This window comes from Psammomys obesus, unplaced genomic scaffold (assembly GCF_907164565.1).
Source record: "Psammomys obesus unplaced genomic scaffold, mPsaObe1.curated_primary_1811, whole genome shotgun sequence".
Lineage (NCBI taxonomy): Eukaryota > Metazoa > Chordata > Mammalia > Rodentia > Muridae > Psammomys > Psammomys obesus.
This window is the reverse complement of record NW_026596085.1, coordinates 2,113,669-2,133,466: the sequence shown is the minus strand read 5'-3', so window position 1 is coordinate 2,133,466 and position 19,798 is coordinate 2,113,669. Positions and strand designations below refer to the sequence as shown.

The 19,798-nt window shown below is 46.1% G+C and overlaps 1 protein-coding gene across 2 annotated transcripts in view; it reads left to right on the top strand.

Moving 5' to 3' along the window:
* The first annotated feature begins 91 nt into the window (after positions 1–91).
* The window catches only part of Spats2 (spermatogenesis associated serine rich 2), a 70,955-nt gene continuing 51,248 nt past the window's right edge, over positions 92–19,798 (top strand). Inside the window, exons 1-3 of one of the 2 annotated variants that reach the window (XM_055626967.1) lie at positions 92–366; positions 14,467–14,674; positions 19,396–19,648. In XM_055626967.1, coding sequence (XP_055482942.1) covers positions 19,624–19,648 — 25 coding nt within the window. In that variant the 5' untranslated portion in view covers positions 92–366; positions 14,467–14,674; positions 19,396–19,623. The remainder of the gene's footprint in view (positions 367–14,466; positions 14,675–19,395; positions 19,649–19,798) is intronic. The other variant, XM_055626966.1, reaches the window with a different exon arrangement.

The window sequence follows — 19,798 nt, the reverse complement described above, 5'->3', positions numbered from 1 at the left end:
GGCCGGGACGCGCGCACGGGCGCGCGCACGCGCGGGCTCCGAGGCGGGGCGAGCGGGCGAGCGGCGCGTGTGCGGGCGGGCGAGGGTCTCTGTGGATCCGCGGGCGCTCCGGCCCCAGCCGCGCCTGCCAGTCTCTGCCCGCCGCCCGGGCGGACGAGGGGAGCGGGGAAGGCGGCGGTGGGGGCGGGGCGGCGCCGGGCCTCGGGCGAGCTGGGGGAGGAGCGCGGCAGCGACGGCGGCGGCTCCGGAGGACGAGGACGGGCGGGGAGGAGGCGGAGGCTCTTCTCTCCTCATCCAGGACCCCGAGCGTTCGGGACGCAGAGCCCGGAACTGGGGGCCGCGGCGACTGCAGGGAGCCCGGGCTAGGTGAGGCCGAGGGGGTTGGGTGAAGTGGGTGGCGCGGGTGCGAGCGGCGGGAGGTGGAGGGAGGGCTCGAGGTCGGGAAAAGAGGGAAGGGGCAGTTGTTGGGGGTTGGGGTGCCGGAGGAGGGGGCCGGGGCCCTTTGGGACCTGCAGGGTTCAGAGGGCCGAGGCTCTCCGGGGTGAATGGGCGAGCGAGGCGCTCGGGTCCGAGTTGGGGAGTTTCCAGAGGATAGGCCGGAGAGACAATGGAGTGAGGGGGGACTCTGGCGTGAGCGTGTGTGCGGTCCTGGGTTTCGGAAACTACGAGAATGAGATAATGGGCCATTTGAAATGTGAAGTAAAGCGAAAGGGGCACGTGAGTCTTCTGCATGCGTGTCAGCCGTCCCCAGGACGCAAGTGCCATCATGGGACTTAAAGGGTGGAAGGACAATTTCGGGATTTGAGAGGAAAACGGACTAGAAAAAGGCAAAGAAATACGAGTTTGGTCTTGAATGAAAGCAGAGTACAGGGTAGGTGCACCCCAAGGGTCTTCGCGTCCTAATTCATCCAAGATGGTTGGATTGTTTCAGAAAGTGGGCTAGCCTCAGAGTTGGCCCCTTGCTAAGGCATGCAAGCCGGTCTTTCATTAATTTTTATTATTATTCGTTATCCACTTGTATTATTGTAAGGCGAAGCTGTTTATTCCTGCTCAGCTCAGTAGACTACTGCACATAATTTCTCTATTTATTGAAGCTAGAGAGGACACATTACCAGAAATACTTCGCTGTGAGGTCAGTGGCACTGCAGAGTTCAAGGTGTTTGCACTAAAAAGTAATGAATGGCCGTGATTTAAAAAAAAAAAAAATCTAGGTTGTCTCTCCTTTGTTGGAATTTCAGTTTCCCACTGAGAAATGCTTATAAACCATCTAATTCTGGCTTTGTGCTTGGGAAAGAGAATTGGGGTTTTTGTTTTTAGGAATTGTTCACTGATGCTGATTGCTAATGATCAGGCTGCCTCAGTACCTTCCATTGAGTTAAGATGATTTGGAAATAGTGTAAGAAAGCATTTCTGGGTTATGGACTTTATATTCCCCACATCCCTCCTTGCAGGGTCTCACTCTTCCCAGGTTGCCTTGGAACCAGTTCCGTAACCCCAGTTGGCACTGAAGTGGTAGTCAGACTCCTGGGTACTAGGATTACAGGTGTGAGCTACTACGATGAACTTGTGTTTTCTTGATGCTTTTTGATTTCCAGACTGAATTTGCTATAGCACTGACTATAAGATCACTGATTTTGAAGCTATCATTATCATTATGTATTCATAGATGTCTGTGTTAAGCTTTTTATTTGTGAGGCATTAAGTTTTGCTGACTCATCTAAACTAAGATTTCTGGGCAGTCATCAGTTTATAATTTTCAGCTATGTTTCTGGTAGCAGGCAGCCTTAAGCTATTTTATAAATACCCCAAAGTTATGATCTAAAATATACTTTTAAAAATTCTTAATTTATAGCTTGGCAGTGGTGGTGCACGCCTTTAGTCCCAGCACTCAGGAGACAGAGGCAGGCAGATCTGGTCTACAGAGTGAGTTCTAGCACAGCCAGGACTACACAGAGAAATTCTGTCTTGGAAAACACACACACACACACACACACACACACACCACACACACACACACACACACACACACACACACACACACGCCGGAGAGATGGCTCAGAGGTTAATAACACTTGATTGTTCTTACACACACACACACACACACACACACACCGGAGAGATGGCTCAGAGGTTAATAACACTTGATTGTTCTTCCAAAGACCCTGAGTTGAATTCCCAGCAATCATACGGCAGCTCACAACCATCTACAGTGAGATCTAGCGCCCTCTTCTGGTGTGTAGGCACACATGCAGGCAGAATGCTGTAAGAGTAATAAATAAATAAATCTTTAAAAGAAAAACAGACAAAAAAATTCTTATATGTTATTTAAAATTATATGTCTGTCGGTGTGTTTGTGCATGAGAGTGTAGTGCTCCCAGAGGCCAGAAGAGGGGGTTGGAATCCCTGGAACTAGAGATACAGTCAGTTTTGAGCCTTCTGAGGTGGGTACTGGGACTTGAAGTCTGACCCCCTGCAAAAGCAGTACATGCTCTTAACCACTAGAGCCATTTGTCAGGTCTTTACATTGTACTTAAAATTTTGAACGGTTTTTGAGATGCTGTCACTCAATAGCCCAAGCTGGCTGGTAATTCATAATATTTGGTTCTGTCTCAGCCTCCAAAGTGCTGAGATCACAGGCGAACGAAGCAAGCGTGCCTGGCTAAAGCATGCCTCACTTTTCTTATACAACAGTCAAGTGTGGAGGCAGATGTAGTGGAGCCAGAGTGCATTCTCAGCACTTGAGAGGTGGAGGCCTGAGGGTCAGAAGGCTCAAGGTCATCCATCTTTGACTACACAGTGTGAGTTCACCTTGTACTCGGACTGCAGGAGGCCTCTTGTCTCACCCCCACCCCCACTCCCATATCAGTGTAAGAAGAGAGAACAGAGTCCTCACTGGTGAAGTGTGGCTCTTGACCTGTTAGTGGGTTAGGCAAAGTGGTAAGGTTGCTTTTCTGTGTATAATCTCATTTAATTAATCATCCCCTTTAATGTAATAATCTTTATAAGTTTAGAGAGTTAAAAAAAAAAAAAAAGCCAGACAGTGGTGGTCTTTAATCCCAGGACTCTGGACACAGAGGCAGGCGGATCTCTGAGTTCCAGGCCAGCCTGGTCTACATAGTGAGTTCCAGGGCAACCAGGACTACACAGAGAAAGCCTGTCTCCAAAAACCAATAAACAAACAGATAAATAAATTAGAGAGGAATAATTTGCTAAAATCACAGATGTACTGAATAAGGAAGCTGGATCCAGACCTATCTCTGTTTGCATGGCTTCTTAAATTTTTTTCTGCCTGTTTCCCTCAATCCCTCAGGCTTTTTTCTTCTCTCTCTCTCTCTTTCTGAGACAGAGTCCTCCTGTTCTACCTCCTGCAGGCTAGGATTATAGGGGATTACAGGCGCACTACCATGCCAAGTTCATGTGGCCGTGGAACCTACAGCTTCCTGCGCTCGGCCAGCTGAGTGAGACCCCCTCCAACCCCCTGGTGTTTTCTGTTGTTTTTTTTTGTTTGTTTGTTTTTGAGGCAGTCCCCCAGGAACTCTGTTAGACCAGATATCCACCCACCCATCTCCTGAGGATTGGGATTAACAGGTGCCACCAGGCCAGGCCCTCAGGACCTCCTGGCACCAGTTTTTGGCTTTCCCTCCATAGCTCAGGCTCTTCTGGAGCTTCGTGGTCCTCTTGGCTCTGCCTGCCATTTGTTGGGATTGCAGGAATGAACAGTGTGTGTGTGTGTGTGTGTGTGTGTGTGTGTGTGTGTCTGGATGTCTGGGTGTGGGTGTGTGCAATATGTATGCTGGAGCTAGAATTACAGGCAGCTGTGAGTTTCCTGATGTGGGAACCAAACTCCTCTGGAAGAGCTCGGAACTGCTAAGCCATACTGCTTTAAAGCAGTATGAACTGGCTGAAACCTGAGTCTGTTACGACACAGTAATTTTTTCCTTCTTGCCTCCCCTCCTAGCCGCTGTCCTTTTGGAGACGATCTTGTAATATAGCCCAGGCTCTGTTTGCCTTAGCCTCCCAGATGTTGCAATTACAGGCGTGTACCACCACATCTGTCTTGAAGCAAACAATGCTTTTGCTTGGATTGGTTTGTGGAATAATTGCATCTGTAGAGTCTTTGAAAAGTTTGTCGCTCCTGTGGTTGTAGAGCTTCCAGGGTTCTGGTCATAGCTTGGAGGCAGGTCACGAAGACCATGGTCACACCCACGTTTTCTGTTTAGTCTAGTCGGAGGAGTGTTCGGTGCATGGTGCTTACAGGAGTCACGGCAGCGGTTGCAGAGCCAGAACCAATTAACTTGGAAAAACAATTGAAAACTGCTCAGTGCTCAAGTGCTCTCCAGGCACCTGTTGATTCTACAGTTGATACTGGCATTACTTCTAAATATAGACGGGACACTGTTAGAAACCCAGAATGAACAGAACAGAGGAACAGCTGGGGCCTGAGGGACACCGTCCAAAACAGCAGCACGCTCCTCAGAGGCCGATCAGGCTGCCGGTGCTAGTGAATAACAGGAGGGCAGGGCAGGGGAGGGGAGGAGAGGAGAGGGGAGGGCAGGGAAAGAGAGGGTAGAACAGGGGAGGGGAGGGGAAGGTATTTTCTTTTGTTGAGGTTTATGTGTTCTAGGTGCTGAGCTGCACAGTCACTCAATTTTGGTATGAGGAGAAATATATATGTACTATTTTTAAAATTGCCACTTATAGTTTCTTATTGTAGAGCCACCGTATTAAAGCTGGGAATGAAAAAGAAACCATTCTTGTGGACCACTTCACTTCTGTTTTAGAAGTATAACTGCTCATATCGGTCTTGCTGCTTTCTGTGTATTCATTTGTACTGAGGTCCTGACCTTTTGGGTAAATCATCTGGGCTCTAGTCGGCGAAGCACGCATGGTCACTGTGCCCCCCCTTTTTTTTAATGTTTTTTTTGCCACAAAGGGTTGACTGTTCTTTCTTGGTTGTTTAATTTTTTATTTTATTTTTTTATTACTGTGGTAAAAAACAAATCCAGCTAAGTCAGGTCTGCACAATGAGACCCTGTCTTAAACATACACACCTACCACAATTTTTTTTTTTTTTTTCGAGACAGGGTTTCTCTGTGTAGCCTTGGCTGTCCTGGACTTGCTTTGTAGACCAGTCTGAACTCACAGTGACCTGCCTGCCTCTGCCTCCTAAGTGCTGGGATTAAAGCTGTATGCCACCACGACAGGCTCATACCATAGAATGTTACCAATTAATTAATTAATTAAAGCAGGGTCAGGTTAGATGATGTTTTAACCACTTTAAATGTACAGATCATAGCATTAGGAACTTTGACATGTCTGGACACGGTCATCTGTCTTGTGACCTTTTTTCCAAAAGGGAAGTGTCTGTCACTGTGTATTAAACAGCCATTCCTCAACACCCCACTCCCCACCTCTGCTGAGCCTCTGTCGATCGTCTCTGTATTGTTTACCTTCTATGTCTATGAGCTAAATTCTGTGTATTTCACAGATATTGAAATCCTGGATTCTCTCTCTAGTGTGTGTGTATATGTGTATGGTGTATGCCCATGTGCACCGGGGATTGCTTTAGGGCCATATGCACTAAACCATTGAATTCCTGGGTTCAAATAAGCCCTTGCTTTATTCTCTAAGTAGCTGAGACCAGGTGTTTGCCAAAATAACAGTGCGCCTGCTGCAGTGTTATTTTGGTTCTCCGTCCTCAGTGGACATTTGGGCTGTTTTATGCCTTTGGGCTATTGTGAATAATACCTAGAGTCCTTATTTCCAGTTTTAGTGATATTGCCGGATCAAACAAGGTGTGGTGGCCTCTGCCTGCAGTCCACAAATCTAGAACTGCACATGAGGACTGCTTCCCTAGTTCAAGGTCAGCCTGGGCTGTAGCACTAGGCTGTCTCAGAGAACAACTGCAGCAACAAAGGATTACCATATGATCGAGCAACATTTTTCTCCCTCTGAGACCTGGCTCTCTTGTAGCCCAGACAAACCTCAAACTCAACATGCATCCTAGGATGATTTTGAATTGCTGATTCTCTTGTCTCTACTGTCCACGTGCTGGGATTGCAAGCATGTGCCACTATATTTTGGTTTTTTGTTTGTTTGTTTCTGGAGCAAGATCTCACTCTGCAGCCCAAGGTGGCATGGACTTTAATATATAGTCCAGGTCATTTGTGTGTTTGTTTTCTTCTGTGATGGGGTCTCTGTGTGTAGCCTTGGCTGTCCTGGAACTCAATATATAGAATAGGCTGGCCTCGGGTGGATCTCTGACCTCATGAGCACCAGGATTGATGGTGAGTGTCACCCTGTCAGTCTTCCTGGTTGTCCTTGAACTCAGGACAGCCCTTACTTTTCACTTTCACACACGTGCCCAGTGCCTGGTATTTAATGTTTCGGGAAGTTTAGTTACTTGAGTGGTAATTTTATTACCACTCACCTGCTCCATCTTATGTGTGAGGAGCGCTGCTGGCTCACTAACTTGTCTCACCAGCAGGACACCTGTAGTAGAAACAATTTCAAAGGAAATGGTTTGCTCCGCTTTCCTTCCTTCAGTCAGACGTTTTCATTCACATATGCAAATGTGGATGCCATCCTCAGAGTGTTATATCTATTTAAAAAAGGGTCAGTGTAGAGCGTTTCCAGTACACTTGCTTGGTTGCACTTTTTTTTTTTTCTTCATTTAAAGAGGTTTTACCTGTATCATTTGCTGGTTACTGTTGATCTTTTATATCTAGTTCATTCATTGAAAGTGATCTGAGTGCCTGGCGTATCTTGAAGTTTTTGTTTAGTTTTTGTTTTTAGACAGCGTCTTACTGTGTAGTCTGGGCAGGTCTCACGTTACTGTGTAATCAGGGCTGGCCTGGAAACTTGAGACAATCCTTCTGCCTCAGCGTTCTGAGATTACTGATGTATGCTGCCGCACCCAGCTACTTCAAATATTTGTCAGAGTTAGCAGGAATGCTTGAGCAGAACAGGAAGTGAAATGGAAGTCATTTTATTCCATTTCTTTCTTTTCATGGGTAGGAGCTGTCACATAACACCAAATATAAAGGTTGAAATAGCTACAGCAAACTGTCCCTTAGGATGTTCTCACTCCCATTTTATTTTTTCTAAATGCCCCATGAAGGCTAATCACCCCTCTCTTTTGCCTGTGATTATTGGGCCTCAAAGTGGCTTTAGGTTCATAGGATGTTTGCCTGGAGCTTTGTGGAAACTTAGTGAGGCCGCACTTTCTGTGAGGGTCTATCTGAGGCTCAGGCCGATTGCCTGAGAGTTGACTCAGTCCCGAGCTCTTTTACACATTTGAGGTTTATAAACCCTTTGTTCTTAGGCTGCCGTTTATCGAGGCCTCAACCGAGGCCAGCAGTTAGCGTCAGTGTTGGCATAAGGCAGGGCAGGAGTGGGTTTTGAAGTGTGCTTCATCCACTGTTGGAAGCCCCAGGCCTTTGAGACATGTTCCAGAGTGGAGATGTAGCTCAGCTCAAAGGTGTTTTCTGCACCCAGTGACCTGCGACAAATTTGTGGTTAGGTACAAGTAGAATAGATGTTTTGGGGATTTCACCAATTACATGAGGCTTTGTTACTGGCCCAGACCCTAAGTTAAGATTGTATTGCTGATAAGATGGAGTTGTGTTTTGTTTGTTTGTTTGCTTGCTTGTTTGGTTTTTTTTTTTTTTTTTTTTTTTTTTTTGAGACTAGGTTTCTCTGTGCAGCCCTGGATGTCCCTCACAGAGATCTGCCTGCCTCCGTCTCTGTGTGCTGGGAGTACAGGCGTGCATCACCATGCCTGGCTGAGATGGAGTTTTTTGACATTACTCAATTAGCAGAATGACATGGTTATTGGCAGTGGAGAGCATTTATGTGTGTGCATTCTTTAGGTAGCCTGAAGAGTGGTGGGACTGAGGAGGAGGGTGAGGATAAGACCACTATATAATGAATTTGAATGAAGACATATATATATGAAAGAGCATTTTGAACTTGAAAACATTGCTGCTATCAGTTCCTTTTGGTGTAGGTGGTGAAAACATCACTTTGTAAAACTGCAGTGTCTCCTGTGTTGACTACATGGATCTGTTTGGTGGTAATTGGCTTGCTGCTGTTTTAAGCCTGCTCTTAACCGGAGAGTGATGCTTTTCCTTGAATTATCCACTTGGTTCATGATTATAGCTTGTCAATGTGGTTAGCACACAGCCGGCTCTTGCTGGCCTACTGTTACTTAGGTTCTAAGTATGCGTTAGTGTGTGGCAGCAGTTGCTTTTCTGCTTATTTTGTTTGGTTACACTTTTATAGTAAATCACCTCTGTAAGCCCACCTGCATATTCTGAACAAACTCTCTATGTAAGGATCTCATCGTGAGGGTCTCTATTACAGGTACATGTTAATTAATTAAGTGTAATTTTGTGACAGGATCTTACTGTTCAGTCCCCGTTGGCCTGAAACTCACAGACCAGGTTGGCTTTGAGCTCACAAAGATCCACCTGCCACTGTAGGAACTGAACCCAGGTCCTTTACAAGAGCAGCAAGCACTCTTAAATGCTGAGCCAACTCTGCAGACCCTTGAAGTTTTATATTTATTTGATTTGTGTAGGCGTTTTGCCTGCATGTGTGAATATGTGCCGTGCGTAGGCGTTTTGCCTGCATGTGTGTATGTGTACCATGTGTAGGTGCATGCGTGCATGTATGTGTACCATGTCTGGTGCTCTCAAAGGACAGAAGAGGGTGTCAGATCCCTGGAACTGGAGTTGCAGGTGGTTGTGGGCCTTGGCATGGGTGCCGGGAGCCTAACCTGGGATCTCTGAAAGAACAGCAAGTGCTGTTAACTGCAGAGCCATCTCTCAAGTCCCTACATTTTTGATTGGACAGTGAAACTGAGAACATAGAATTATATATTCTACTGGCCACTGTGAAATAACCAAAATATATTATTATTTTTTTATCATTAATTTTCTTGGTACCTGAAATTTTTTGTTTTTTGTTTTTTTGATTTTTTGAGACAAGATCTCCCCATAGTCCTAGCTGTTCTAGAGCTCACTTTGTAGACCAGGCTGGCCTTGAACTAACAGTTTTCCTCCTGCTTTAGCCAGTACTGTTGTTACAGGTGTAAGGGGATTTGATTATAATGTATATTCATGTCTAACACCCAGGAGGGTATTAGAGCTCCTGGGAAAGTAGTTACACAAGGCTGTGAGCAGCCGTGTAGGTTCCCAGGTTTGGAACAGCCAGTGCTCTTAACTGCAGAGCCATCTCTCCACACCCAGAATTACAGTCACACCTGCATTGTAAAAATTATTCTGAAAGTAAGTGTACGGTGTAATGGACTTCATCATGGCATTTTCATTCGTGTCATTTCATTTTTCTTTTCTCCTCTCCTGAGACAGGATTCATACTTCTGATCCTCCTGCCTCAGCTGCAGTAACTGCAGTTTGATGCCTGAAATGAAAATCTATTGATGATGCTACGAGGGGCCAATACTGATGGCACAGTTCACAGTGTTTCTGTCAGAATCTCCCTCATTTTTATGGCCAAGTGCTGTTATTTTAATATGGACAGCACATTTTGTTTGTCTGTCTTTGACAGTTGGTTGTTTCTGCCTTTGGCTATTATGAGAAGTGCTGCTGTGCCGGCGAGCAGTGGTGAGGTACATAAGCTCAGACAGCCACATATACATAAAAATAAAAGATAAATAAATGATTAATAAAAAAGAAAACCATTAAAAAAACCCCCAGCAAAACAGGTGATTGTCAGGGGATTGCACTAGGGCGCCGTGCTCCATCTTCCACTCAGTGGTTACAGCTCGTGTCTCAGCCTCATCGAGAACCATGCATGCTTCCTCCTCTTGCTGCCCTCTCCATTTTCCAGCCTTTGAGTCAGCCTTTCTGCCTCAGCCCCTGGAGTACTGTGATTACAGGTGTGCACCACCAGCAGCTGAGACAAGCCTTTCATGGGGCGACACAGGAAAATGCTGGAGAAGTTACAGAGCCAGAGCGGGTGTGTGCGGCAAGGGTGTTTGCACCAATCACGGTAGACCTTCGTGTAAACAGAGTACTCTGTACCAGTCTCACCACAGTTCCTCATTTTGAAGGACTTAGTTCCACCAGTCACAGCAGAGCCCACACATGAAGAGCTGCATTTGTACCTGTCTCAGGCCTTTTGCTGGCCCTCCAAGGGAGTCTCTTCTGGTGTGGATGAAAGTAGCCGCAGGGTCATCTGGGGTCCACTGAGACCCGTGGTGGCCAGCCCGTGTCTATGCTGGTTGTCTGGAACACTTGTGGCTGGGACGGTGCCTGTTAAGCACGGAGCAGCTGCGATTGCTGTGCAGACTCCTCAGGGCAGCCACAGAGCGGCCAGTGCTCATGAGGGCAGCCTTCCTGGCCGCCTGGTTGGTTGTCCTCCACTGAAGTCTGCTGGAAGACAAGGCAAGACAAGCTAGAGCCAAATGCCCCTGGCTCGCAGCATCTCAGCTTATTTAAAGGAAGTCTAGCATTAAAGCATTGTTGTCTTTACTGAAAGACAACCGTGAACTTGCCACACAATGCCCTAACCGAGTTTATCTCCGAGTCTCGGGGAGGTCATGTAGTCATCCAGTTCCAGCAGAAGTTAGACAGTTTTCCCTTCGTTCTGCCCTGCTCTAAGACATTTGCTTGTGAATACCACAGTTACTACATCTTTGGGAAGTCTCGGGGAAGCCCACTTTTTTTGTCTAGCAGTACCGTGATTGCCACATTCCTCTCCATCCCTACTTGATGCTGGGGAGCATGGTAGCAGGCACTCTCCAGACCAAGCTCGCTGCCAGCTCTGTGTTACTGTTGCCTTTATGCTGTTAGGATGTGGCTTTATTAGCTGGTCAAAGAAGAACGAAAGCAGGAGATCAAAGAAAGTGTTAGCTAGAATCTCACCCTGCAGGGAGAAGCTTTGCTTCTTTGTTCAGTCGTACTGTGTAGCACAGCATAACCTCAAGGCTGATCCTCCTGTGTCAGCCCTCCGAGTGCTGGGGTTATGAGAGCGCATCACTGTGCTGGCCGCAGACCTGTGCCACCTCCAGCTGATGACTACCCCCTGACAGGACTGTGACTGCTCATTTTGTTACACCATGATTTGGGCTGGAGCAGTTGTGTTAAGCAGAATATACAGAAAGCTGAACACATCAAATCTGGTTATTTCCTTATTTTGTTTCTGTTTTGTTTTATTTTGAGACAGGGTTTCTCTTTGTAACAGCGCTGGCTATCTTAGAACTAACTCTCTTTGCAGACCACAGATCTGAACTCACAGATCTGCCTGCCTCTGCCTCCTGAGCACTGGTATCAAAGGTGTGCACCACCATGCCTGGCTTAATTTTTTTTTTTCTGGTTATTTTCTTGGACTAAGTGATATGAATCATGTGACTCAGCATCTAGTGGTTATTACGCTCTCCCTTGACACTATTTCTCCCTGTGTTACCCAGCTTTGCAGAGCTCCTTTCATAGGCCTCTGTGCCCATTGCTGTGAATGAATTGTGCCTGCAATGCTATTGGATTGAGTGGGTTTTATTTTATGTATGTAGGTATTTTTATTTACCTATTTATTTACTGTGCATGTGCATGGTGTGCTTGCAGAGGTCAAAGAGCAACTTTCAAGAGTTGGTTTTCTCTTTCTACCATGTGGGGTTTAGGAAAACTCAGGTTTTCAGGGCTTGGTAGGAAGCACAGTGCCCCTTGAGCCATCTCACACCTCACTCCTGTTCTTTTGTTTTGTTTAGTTTAGTTTAGTTTTGTTTTTGGAGGCAGAGTCTTGCTGTGCAGCCCTGGCTGGGCTGGTACTTGCTCTGTGTCTCAGGCTAGATTCGAACTTGAGGCAGTGGTACTATGTCATCCTCTCCAGCGCTGGGATAACAGGTGGCACCACCACGCACTTGTATCCCCTTTTCTTTAATGAGCATCTTTGACTTAATATTTCTTTTATCATCTGTAATAAGATGTACTACTAGAAAGAGGGGTGGGTTCCGTGAGTAGTCAGTCTGTCAAAGACCCCCTAATATAGCTGAGAAAGTGTAAACATGTAAATGAAGCCAGGCATGCTAGTACAAGTCTGTAATCCTAGCCTTCAGCAGACATAGGCAACAAGATTGAATTCCAGGCCAGGGTAGACTCCATAGCAAGATCCTGACTCCAGAAAAGGAAGAAACAACAAGATAAATCCATAGTAAAGCCATCAATCAGAAGTGCACAGCCAGGTGGCTACTGTCCCAGCTGTGACCTTGTGAACACCACAGAAAGGAAAACCTTTTAGGGGAATGGGAACTGATTTTCAGCTTGAATTTCTACCACCAAAGTCTCAAATGGAGATTTTAAATTAAAAGTTCTTTCAATGGGGCTGAAGAGGCGGTTCAACGTTAGGAACACTGGCTGCTCTTCCAGAGAACAGTAGTCAGATCCCAGCAACCACTTGGCAGCTCATAACCATCTGTAACTCCACTTTCAGGGGATCCTGTCTTTTACTTTTCTGTTACCGTGAAGAAACACCATGGCTAAGGCAACTTGTAAAAAAAAGCATTTGACTGGGGGCTTGCCTACAGTTTCAGAGGATGAGTCTGTGACTGTCCTGGCAGGAAGCATGGCAGCAGGCAGGCAGAATTGGCACTAGAGCGGGAGCTGAGAGATTGCATCTGATCCACAGGCACAAGAAAGAGACACACCAGGCCTAGTGTGAAGCCCACCCACAAGTGACACACCTCCTCCAACAAGGCCACACCTCCTAACCCTTCCCCAAACAGTTCCACCAACTACAGAAGCCTCTGGGGTCATTCTCATTGAAACCACCACAAATCCGATGCCCTCTTCTGGCCTTTGTGGGCTCCAGGCATATAAGTGATGCACAGATTAGTAGTGTCCTAGGAACTTGGAATATATACATAACAATAATACATTGTCAGCTGTGTCTGGTTTTCAGATCTGTTTAGCTATTAAAAGGGGCTGGGAAGATGGCTCACAGGTTAAGAGCATTTACTGTTGTCTTCCATAGTACATAAGTTTGGTTCCCGGCACTCAAGTCAGACCCAGTACTCAGGTTAGACAGCTCACAACCACCTGGAACTCCAGCTCCAGGTAATTTAATGCCCTCTTCTGGCCTCTGTGGCCATGCACGCCACACACAAATACATAAATAGGGCTGGGGAGATGGCTCAGTGGTTAAGAGCATTTGCTGCTCTTGCAGAAGACCTGGTCCTCGGCTGGTTTTAAGCCGGGGTTCTTTCTCCCTGAGCCTCTTGAGTGCTAGCCTTACAGGCACATACCATCCTCCCGATGCGTCTCTCTCTGTGACATCTTACGTCTGACATTATTAGGAATAGTTTAATTTTTAATTTTTTTTTCTTTAGTGTATATGAGTATTTTGCCTATATGTAAGTGTGTGCACCTTGGATGTGCCTGGTACCCAAAGAGGCTGGATGAGCGTGTCAGGTCCTCCGGATCCTTTGTATGGGTGCCGGGAATTGAACATGGGTTTTCTGGAGGAGCAGTCAGTGCTCTTCACTGCTGAGCCATCTCCCCAGCCCCAGGAATGGGTTTTTTGAGACAGGCTCAGTTAAACTCATAATCCCTCCATTCCCTGAGTGCTGGTGTTGTAGGCATGCCCCATCATCCTGACCCATATCAATTTTTAATTGTTTTTTTTTTTTTATAAGGAGTCTAATGTAGCTGAGCGACTGTTGGCTCTCAGGCCTTCTGCCTCTGCCTCTTGAGTGTTAGGAAATGGGCTTGTGCTGCTGTGGACCCTGGCCATTTTTTCTCTTTTCTTCAGTGCTGGGGATCATTTGCAGTCTGGGTAAGCCTTTGCCACTGAGCTGCTTCCCAGCCCCGCCTTTTTATTTAAGTTAATTTAACTTTATACATATGAGCGTTTTGCTCGCGTGTGCATGTATACAACTTGTGCGTACCTGGCGCACAGGGAGATCGGAAAGGGGCGTTGGTCGTGAGTTGCCATGTGGGTGGGTTGAGACCCATGTGCTCTGCTACAGCAGCAAGCGCTTACAGTTGCTGAGCTGTCCATCTTGTCCGACCCTGGCTGGCCTGGAACTCTGTACACTAGGCTGGCCTCAAACTCCCAGAGATCCACCTGCCTCTGCCTCCCAAGTGCTGGGATCACAGGTGTGTGCCACCTTGCCTGGTTCAGACCTTGTTTTTTTTTTTTTTGAACCAAGGACTCTGGTGGCTCAGGGTTGGTCTTCAGGGCCTCAGATTGCAGAGGCGTGCCACGTGCTCAGCAGTTCTGGCAGGCCTGGAGTTAGTCGCATTAGAATGTTAGAACTCTGGAACAAAGCAAAGGCGATGAGCTAGTTGTGGGGGCTCACCGTGAGAGCAGTGCTTCCTAATTTGAGAATTTGTGCAGTCAGGCCAGCCTGGTGGTGCCGTCCCGTAATGCTGTCATTGCATACAAGCAGGCAGCAAGACTGACAACAGCAAAACCAAACCAAAAATAATAATTTTTTTTTTTTTTAAGTAGGACCTAAATATTTGTCCTGCGAGCAAGAGAAACCTCACCTCCCTTTGGATTAGAAGACTTTGATTTGCTATTAGTCCCAGAGTCCAGACTAATGTTTAAATCGGTCATGTTGCTTGGATGTAGTGGTGCATGCCTTTAGTCTCAACATTGAGGAGACAGAAAAAGGCCAGTCTCTGAGATCCAGGTCATCCATCGCTTCACAGTGGTAAGCTGCCTCACACAACAACAAAGAAAACAAACAAAGCCCCAGCCACATACGGGCTAAATAGGTGTTGCTGGTTTTTTTGAAGCAGGATTTTGCCTTGGATGTGCAGCAGTCTTCTTGTTTGAGTCTCCAAGCTCTGGGATTATAGGCGTGCTTGCTCACCTTTTCTCTGCTTTTCATAACTGCTCAGTGTAGTGGTAGGAAATCTCTTCAAGAAGTTCCACAGATGGAGTCACCTGGGATGGGTCTGGAGAGATGGCTTAGAGGTGAGGAGCAGTTGCTGCTCTTGAGAGGACCCAGGCAGCTCGCTGCCCTCTAGACTCCCAGCTCCAGGGGGCTCTGGCACTCTCTTCTGGTCTCTGCACGTCCTGCGTGCATATGGTGCACTCATATGCTTGCAGAACCCTCATGCACATAAAAATAGTTTTCAATATCTGTATTATTCACTATGTAAAGAATCGTCATAAAACAGGATTTATATTTTATTCCTTAAAATGTCTTACTAAATTAGGATTATATTTTTCTTGGTGTTTGCTAAAGCGAACACTTGAATGTCTAGGGAAAAGTGAAGAAAGGTTAATTAAACTGCTGTTAAATAATTCAGGGTGTTTTAGTGACTTAGCAGATTAAAGCCACCCTCTTTCAAAATGTCTGGTTGTATAGTCACATGATGGAGAAAGCAATTACTTTCCTGTGGGTGGGTGTTACCTTGACCTCTGACCTTTTTGCTGTTCTTTTCCAGAATACCTTTTGCCACCCTGTTGGAGCCAGTTAGTTTTTGTCTGAAGCAGTTTTAGGTTTCCTTTAGAAGTTAGGCTTAACTGTAATTATAATCTGTGCATTTAAGAATTTTTAAAATTTTACATGTGTAGGTGTTTTGTCTGCATGTATGTCTGGCCACTTGCATGCCTGGTGCGTGTGGAGGCCAGAAGAAGGCACTGGGCCTCCTGGAACTGGAGTTGCAGACAGTTGTGAGCCACCACAGGGTGCTGGGAATTGCAGCTGGGCCTTCCAAGAGCAGCCAGTGCACTTCACCACTGAGCCGTCCCTCCAGCTCCCAGAGGGCACGTCTTAATTTAAGAAATTTTGTTATATGGAAATGAGAAATAGTTTAATTTTTGGACTAGCAGGTCCTGGCTCGTTGACATTTCTTTTATGTTCTTAAAAATTGCGTTATCCTTCCATTACCTCATCTCTCCCCATCTACACATTATGCATTTCAAAGAAGCCAGTTAACGCTTGAAATTCTTAAAATCTCGCCCTGTTCATTAGCCCATTAGTTTCATAACTACTTTTTTCATTTTAATTAAATATTATATATCTATGTCTATCCCTCTCCTAGTCCTGGGAATTGAATGTAGCATGGACTTGTTAGGCACACACTGCCTGAGTGGTCCTGGAACTTTCAGACTAGAATAGTTTGGCCTCAAACTAAGGAAGTAAAGGCGTGCACTTCCACACTTGGCCCTTCCGTAACTTTTTATGAGAAGTTTTGGACATAGTAGATTCATGTTAATACTGCCGATTAATTAATAATTTTTAAGTTAACTAGAATTTTAGAACTTGCTTGTTTTATGTGCATGGGATTCCCCTTTGTGAATTGAAAACAATAAATACAATTGCTCTTAATTGCCCTGTCTTGTTTTTGCTTAATAGATAAATGCTAAGTGCCCTGAGTCAATCACCTTTGCTTCAGGAATGCAGGACTTTATAAGTGCATGTAGTTGAGAAGGAGGTGAAGCAATCAGAACTGCTTAACTGTGTTACTAAAGAATAATACTGGGCCAGGCAGGGTGGCGCATTCCTTTAATCCTAGCGCTTGGGAGGCAGAGGCAGGTGGTTCTCTGAGTTCGAAGCCAGCTCAGTCTGCATGTCAGGGTCCAGACCAGCTGAGACTACAAAGTAAGACCCTGTCTAGAAACAATAGACAGGACTGATGGACTGATACAGGGGAGGCCTTTGGGGTTTGGGTCCTAGCCAGCTGCATGAAGAGGAGGGTATAGACAACTCTGTCATAAAGTTAACTGAAATACGAGACACACAAACGCAGGGATAGGCTTCCTGTCTGGTGTGTTTGAGCTCCTTCCTGTGCTTAAGAGCCGATGCTGTTGATGACCACTCAGTCGGGGAGCTGTGTCTTTTAGTGTAAAAAGGAGGAGACTTATGGACCATACGGCCTACTGTTTTCTGCGTAGAATGTCCCCTGGCTTTGAATATCAACTAGTCTTGGCTGTTCTCACACTTTGTAAAAACATGACTCTGCAAACTAGTCTCCTGTGGTGGCTGGACGCAGCGCTTGTGCGATGTGGCTGTGCCGCGCGTGACCATGCTGAGACCGTCTCCAGGTCCAAATGCCGCGTGTGCTCATGCACCGCAGTAAGCACTGTCGTGTAAGTGCATCATCCCCGTTAACCACCCCTAGAGTATGTGTAATGCCTGAGACGGGGCCAGTGCTCAGAGACTAGTGACAGAAGTGTGGACATGCACAGCTCAGCGCCAACAAAATCTTTCCCCGGAATATTTTTATTCTGTGTATATGAGTCTTTTCCCTGCATATATGCATGGACACTGTGTGTGTGCCTTGTGCCTGAGGAGGCCAGAATCTCCCGGAGCTGGAGTCGCAGGTGGTCGAGGGCTGCCATGTAGCTGCTGAGAACGCAGTCCTCTGTGGTAGTAGATAGCGCTCTTAATCACTAGTGGGCCTCCAGCCTCTCCAGAACCTTTTGTTTGTTCTGTTTTGATTTTTGAGACAGGGTTTCTCTGTGTAACCCTGGCTGTCCTGGAGCACTCTCTCTGTAGACCAGGCTGGCCTGGAACTCACAGGGATCCCCCTGCCTCTGCCAAGTGCTGGGATTAAAAGCATGCGCCACCATGCCCAGCTTAGAACCTTTTTCAACATAAATTTTTACTGATTCTTTGTGAATTTCATATTATTCACACTAATCCCACTCATTTCCCAGTTCTCTCATATGTGCCTTCTGCCCTTGCAACCTCTCCCCACGAAATAAAAATTAAAACCAAAACCCATCTTGCCATGGAAGCTTGGTGTGTCACTGTTTGTCACACAGTGTCCCCTCGGGCCTCGAACAGGCCTCTGGCTTCTGCTGCACCGTCAGTACTGGCTCTCACTGGGACTCCTCTCGGGTATCCTGCTGGTGTCCTGGGGTTGTGGGGATCCTGCAAGACTCCAGGGGTTCACAGGTGGGGTAGATTTTGGGGTGGGTCAACTGAAAGCCTGGCTCTGAGCTTGGGTGGTAGCTGAGCTGGTCAGCCTGCCACCTGGACCAGCCCTCTCCAGAAAAATTTTAAAATTATATTTTATGCATGTGGATGTTTTGCCTCCATGTTTGTGTACCACATGCACGCTTGGTGCCTAGGGAGTCCGGATATTGTCAGATTTGCTGGAACTGGAATTACAGATGGTTCTTAGTCTCCATGTGGGTTCTGGGAACTGAACTTGGGTCCGTTGGAAAAGCAGACAGTGCTCTTAACTGCTGAGCCATCTTTCTAGCTACTCCCAACACTCAGATTTTTTTTTTTTCAAGATTTTTCTGTGATGCCCTGGCTATCCTGGAACTAGCTCTGTAGACCAGGCTGGGCTTAAAGGTGTGCACCACCATGCTGGTTTACCAACTCCCTCTCCCAGTATTTTTTTTTTTCAAGAGAGGGTTTTTCCATGTAGCCTTGGCTGTTCTGTACTTGCTTTGTAGATCAGGCTGGCCTCAAACTCACAGAGATCCGCCTCCCTGAGTGCTGGGATTGCAGGTGTGCACTGCTGTGCCTGGCAGAAGGCTGATTTTATACTACTTCCACCTATACTGCACAGCATAATCAAAATAAAAATGAAGATACCCTTTTAAAATGTATTAAAGTACAATTATGTCATTTCCCCTCCAACCTCTCGTGTGTTCTACCTCCCTCCTATCTCAAATGGCCTCTTTAATTATTATTCTTACATGTCTGTATGCAAGTAAGTATACAGATACAATTTGCTGAGTCCATTTAGCTTTGCTTTTATGTATGTGTTTTCAGGGCTGACCCCTTGGGATTGCATAACCAATTAGGGGGCTCGTCCCTGAGGAAGACTAATTCTCCCTCTCTCAGCAGCTATTAATTGCCTTTATTTCCTCATGGAAGGATGGAGCCTAAAGGGTTTTCCCTTCTCCATGCCCTGACAAAGGGAGCTGTCACTGTTCAGGTCTTACCTGGGCAACTATATTTATAGTTGAGGATCGTGGGCAGAGCTTCCCTGTCATATCTAGACACAGTCTTGAATCTCACCTGGTCCTCTGCCTCTTAACAGTCTCTCCACCCAGTGTCCCACAGTGTCCCCAAGCCTTAAGTATAGGAGTTGTGTTTAGATGGATCAGTTTGGGCTGGGCACTCCAGGTGAGTAGTTCTTTGCATTTTGATCAGTTGTGGCTTTCTGTAATAATCTCCGTGTGTTGCAAAAAGATGCTTTGGTGAAGGGTTGGGACTATACTTATACCTCTGTGCCATGTGGGCAGGTCAAAGTGCCAGAGATCTAGCAAGTCCCACAGAGAGGCAAAAGTATACTTTTCAACTAAGATGATCCTAAGATTAAGCTTTCTTTAGAAAATGGTGCTTTCATTAAGTAAAACTAGTTTTTCGGAAATTCAAAACCCACAAATGTCACTTGTGCAGTTTTTAACTGATACTCTTTATTGTAATTGTAAATGTGTTTGTATTCTTTCTTCTAGAATCTCCCTGGAAAAAGACATGACTGTTTGCAATGATACATCCTGACAAAAAGTTGCTACCAGAAAAGGAGAAGAAATTAACAACTGGTGAACAGAATTTTAAACAACCAGGATTTTGTATTTATCCAACTACAGACTTGTGTTGCCCACTTTTAAATTAGCAGGAGTCCCAGAACTTGGACAAAGATATTTTCTTCTTTTTTTCCCCTTGAGCGTGAGAAAACTGCAATGTCTAGGAAACAAAGCCAGAAGGGTAAGATTACACATGTGCACAAATCGTTAAAAGAATAATTGTTGCCATCTGAGGGTGTGTGTAGCTCAGTGGTAGAGCGCTTGCCTAGCATGCACAGGGCCCTGGGTTTAATTCCCTAGCACTGTGAGAATAAGCAAAACCGAAAGCCTA